The sequence below is a fragment of the Adiantum capillus-veneris genome, chromosome 14 (assembly GCF_014529385.1).
Source record: "Adiantum capillus-veneris isolate H3 chromosome 14, ASM1452938v2, whole genome shotgun sequence".
NCBI classification, from domain to species: Eukaryota; Viridiplantae; Streptophyta; class Polypodiopsida; order Polypodiales; family Pteridaceae; genus Adiantum; species Adiantum capillus-veneris.
The window spans coordinates 52,226,441-52,230,744 of record NC_140944.1 but is presented as its reverse complement, the minus strand read 5'-3'; the positions used below and the strand labels follow the sequence as shown (position 1 = coordinate 52,230,744).

The 4,304-nt window shown below is 47.9% G+C and overlaps 2 protein-coding genes across 3 annotated transcripts; one reads left to right on the top strand and one right to left on the bottom strand.

Annotated features, from left to right (window-relative positions):
- Positions 1 to 383: 383 nt before the first annotated feature.
- LOC147442367 (flowering-promoting factor 1-like protein 1) lies at positions 384 to 2,065 on the top strand. Its single transcript, XM_086528566.1, has one exon. It carries the CDS (start codon positions 909 to 911, stop codon positions 1,236 to 1,238), a length of 330 nt encoding a protein of 109 aa, XP_086384692.1. The 5' UTR covers positions 384 to 908; the 3' UTR covers positions 1,239 to 2,065.
- A 110-nt stretch (positions 2,066 to 2,175) lies between these two features.
- LOC147442366 (uncharacterized) lies at positions 2,176 to 4,005 on the bottom strand. Of its 2 annotated transcripts, XM_086528564.1 has the most exons (3): positions 3,861 to 4,005; positions 3,036 to 3,560; positions 2,176 to 2,818 (listed from the first exon to the last, which is right to left on the bottom strand). In XM_086528564.1, exons 2-3 carry the CDS (start codon positions 3,481 to 3,483, stop codon positions 2,376 to 2,378), a joined length of 891 nt encoding a protein of 296 aa, XP_086384690.1. In that variant the 5' UTR covers positions 3,484 to 3,560; positions 3,861 to 4,005; the 3' UTR covers positions 2,176 to 2,375. The 2 variants fall into 2 exon arrangements, with proteins under 2 accessions (XP_086384690.1, XP_086384691.1); XM_086528565.1 differs by lacking the exon at positions 3,861 to 4,005 and having other exon boundaries at positions 3,036 to 3,805.
- Positions 4,006 to 4,304: the final 299 nt, after the last annotated feature.

Here is a 4,304-nt window from a genome sequence, read left to right as displayed (position 1 = left end):
TGGGATGAGAGCTCCATACAAGTCCTAATGGGCATATTTAGAACTTTTGGCCAAGGAATGGATATGAGAATGGCATAGCGGCAAAAGATGCCTCCAAAAGGTGAGGAAACATGGTGGTAATAATCTAATGGGGGACGGATAATCATAAATAAAGTGGAGGGGAATAAAATCGGAACGTATGACCATATTCTTAGAAAGCGATCGGAATTATTAGAGGCCTTTTTGAGGGCTTTGAGGTATCTAATAGCAATTTGATGGATGTACGTGAAGGGGAGAGAGAGATGGTGACGGCAAGTCTATTCATAGATTTGTAGAGCCCCACCCCTCTCATTTGTAACGCTGGCGTTGTATAAATTAGGGGGCAATTGCCTTGTAGAGAGTGAGTGCGCCACTAAAGCTTGAGCATTGACATCATAGTCTGCTCCTTAAGCTTAGGTAGAAAGTATCCATGAAGCAAATTAAGCGCGTGCCATTATACCTTTCATAGCAGCCCATAGGGATCATAGTCTGCTAATTAAGCTCAGTTAGTGCGAATCCATTAAGCTCATCACTCACATAAGCTACCGGTTCCATCAACAAAATTAGTGGGCAATCCGAATAGTAATTTGGTGGGCGATCGATAATGCTTAGTGGGTTGAGGGGGCGGCTCAAAAGATTTTGTGGGTGATCGAGAAGATTTACTGGGCAGCGATGAAAAACAGTGTGTTCGCGACATCAAGGCCGCTGTTGTGACACAGAGGAAGGTAGTGGCCATTAAAGCTGCGACGACGGTCTGCAGGTTGCGCTGGTTAATAGCTCGGTCAAAAATCTAGTTTAGAAGTAACTATAGCGAAGGAGGATTGGAGAAGGTGCTAATTGGATAAGAGAAGTGGAGTGTGGATAAGTGAGCTTGAAGATTAAGTACGTCTATGGCGGGAGTGTGGCATTTTGATCAGGGGGTGACAATTCTGGATGGGAGGGACGTGGGGAGGATGAAGGTGCTGGTGTACAAGCCAACGAATCAGGGGATTGGGTCGATGCAGGAGCTGGAGGCGAGGTTGATGAGCCACGGGTGGTCGCGCCTCTACCCTAGCCAGCAGCCGGGCACCGTCCAGTTCCACAAGAGCCACTCCTCCAGTCACCTCATCACCCTGCCCTGCGACTTCCGCTCCCTCAAGCCCATGCACTTGCTCGACATCGCCATGAAGAACCGCGACTTCTTTGAGGTCCGTGACGTACGAGCATTGGGTAGGCATTGAATTAGCTAGCCTTGGTCTGTCTTTCAATGTGCACTCGCAATTGGCTCTTTTTACATGCACTCATAATTGGACATACACTGCCCTTCATGACTCCACCACCTCACTCTCCATAAGCTCTTTCATCTCCCCCCCCCCCTTCTCTCTCTCTCTCACACACACACACACACACACCCCATCAATACTCATCAAATAGATCTTTAAGGTCTCTTGGATTGTTCCTCCAGCCTAGAAATCTCTCTTCTTATTCTTCTCTCTTTCTCTCACCCTTCATATTCAGTCGTCACGCTCATCCCAATCGCACACACCCTTTCATCCATCACTGGCCCTAATAAAATAGGTAGCACTACATACTCTCTCTTTTAGGGACTTGAAATTGACCCCTCTCTCTTCCTGTAATACAACACATGTATAGACTTAAAGTGGACACCCTACCCCCTTTTAACTCTCAATAAGTTTTTACATGCACCACATGCATACATACTTATTGGCTCCTTACACCACCACCACTATCATAAGCTCTTCCATAACTCCCCTCTCATGCACATGCTTGGCTCACACTAGTTCACACGTGATGGCCGTTTTCGCCTCTAAATATCCCTTGAGAAATGCAAATTTCAGCATTGAAGGTATTAACCCCTCCTCTTTACAAACGGTATCCTTTCCACTCTCCCTTTGACAAAAAGGTGAAGGTGCCATAAAGATTCCAAGGTGCCACATTATGAAGGTGGCCCAAGATGACTGTAAAATCAAGCTACATAGATGGACAACATTATGTGTACTTCTTAATTAACTGAGGTTATGCTAATGAACCATATGAGTTATGTTAATGCATTGCTACATTGATTAAGGTTATAAATCATCATTATGAACCATATGAGTTATGCTAATGAATCATCATCATTCTAATGAACCTAATAATAAAGCCAACAGAGATAAATTCCACAGAAAGAAGCAAGCACACTTTTTGCTTGCCAAGAATGTGTGCGCTTTTAGCAAAAAAATCGCGTATTAGCGGAAAGAAAAACCCTATAATGAAATAGCAGGAATGCTTTCACAGAGGGGGCATTTACAAACCCTAGATGGGCACCAGCTCTGATCAACCAATAATGTTAGCAGGTGCTAGTACTCGTCATCCGGTCATGCACCACCACGCCTTCCTCTTCCACGTCCGTGGTTCGATTGTGCATGTCCTCCTCCTCCTCGACCGCCTCGTCCTCCTCCTCGCCCGCCTTGTGCTCCTCGTGCTCTTCCTCCTCGCCTGCCTTCATCATAAAAGTCGTGTTCGGTGCCATTATGATCGGATTGACTGTTGTATCTTGAGACCTCCTCCTCGATTGAGGGAGGGGGCTTAGTCCGAGGCTTGCCAATCTCCCAGTTTTGACAGAATGGTTGACCTCCATTCTCAGGATAGTAAATCTTGTGCCCACCATTCCATGCCCATTCCTTCTCCTCTTTCTGCCAATCCTCAAGTCCCTCATCTGAATCGTATGCGTTTGCAGCTTCGCCGGCATTCTGCCCTTCCGGTTCTTGTTGTCCCTCATGCTCTCCTTTGGGAGCCTCATCCCTCTTCACTTGATACACTAGCAAACATGACCCAAACATAGAACTTAGTACTATGCAAGTGCCTCGTGTGTGTGTGTGTGTGTTTAGAAGCATCATCCCTCTTCATTAGATACACTAACACACATGACCCCAACCTAGAACTTAGCACTATGCAAGAACCTGGTGTGTGTGTGTGTGTGTGTGTGTGAGAGAGAGAGAGAGAGAGAGAGAGAGAGAGAGAGAGAGAGAGCTTACTGGAGTAGTCATCGACGTCTGGGTTGGTGACGTATGTGCGGGACCGGCCATACCAGGGGTCAGGCTTGGAGGAGCCCGCAGCATGGGCGGGCGGCACAAGACGGAGCTGCTCGGTGACATCGGTGGCCTGTCGATTATACCACGGAGCAGGGAGCGATGGATCGAAGCGCTTGACATGGACAGCACCGAGCACATTCTCAGTGATGGAGCTCGATTTGCGGTGGTAGGAGGGCGGGGGAGCATGGCGGAGGGCCCGGCTGTACGAATGAGATGGCGGAGTACACCCCAAATGCTGGGTGACATTGGTGCTGTGAAGGCCATAGTAGTAATGCTGCCGATGTCTGTCAATCTTATGCTTAGGAACTTCCTTTTTCTGCTGCATCTTGGGCCGCCTGTGTGAGTAGTCCGCTATGGGACGCTTCTCCCTGCACTTTGCGGTCCGATACATGTGGCCGGTCCTTTGTCTTGTTCAAACACTTCTGTCGTGTATGTGTGCACGCGAGAGATGTCGGTGTGATCACCCTCCTGGATGTGCCCATGCAAAATGCAGGCACAAATACAGATTGATGTCAAACAGGACCATATAACTGCTCTCTCTCTCTCTCTCTCTGTCTCTCTCTCTCTCTCTCTCACACACACACACACACAGCCCCGGCGGCACACAAGTGATGTCAAAACAACTCTCTCTCTCTCTCTCTCTGTGTGTGTGTGTAAAGCGTGCATGTCATCTTTTGCATCTTTCCCGAAACCGTGTGTGTGTGTGTGTGTGTGTGTGTGTGTGTGTGTGTGTGAGAGAGAGAGAGAGAGAGAGAGAGAGAGAGTCACCTCGTCCGTCTCTCTGTTGAGAAATGGCGCGCGAGATGCTAACTCAGCCTAACGTTATGAGTCGATACCTCGAGATTCAGAGAAATGAATGGCTACACCCTTTGAAATCAGCAACTTACGAATTTTCGACATAAGAGTAAATGAAAAGCCTTATGGCAATGGAAAGTCAAAAGGCAGCCCCTCCTACCCTTCACGTTTTTTTTCTTTTTTGAGAATTACCTACAACGTTGAGACTACATCCCCCCCCCCCCCCCCCTCTTAGGCAACCCGACTCTTTGGGCAAGTCTTCCCGACCGGATAAGATTGGCCAAACCACATGGGAAACACCCCTAAGGACTGAAATGTGTCTAAGAGCAATCAAGGGATGTTGAACCCCACCACCTTTAAATCTATAGGCTACTAATACGGTCGGTCGCCTTCGGCGCCTCTCTCTCTCTCTCTCTC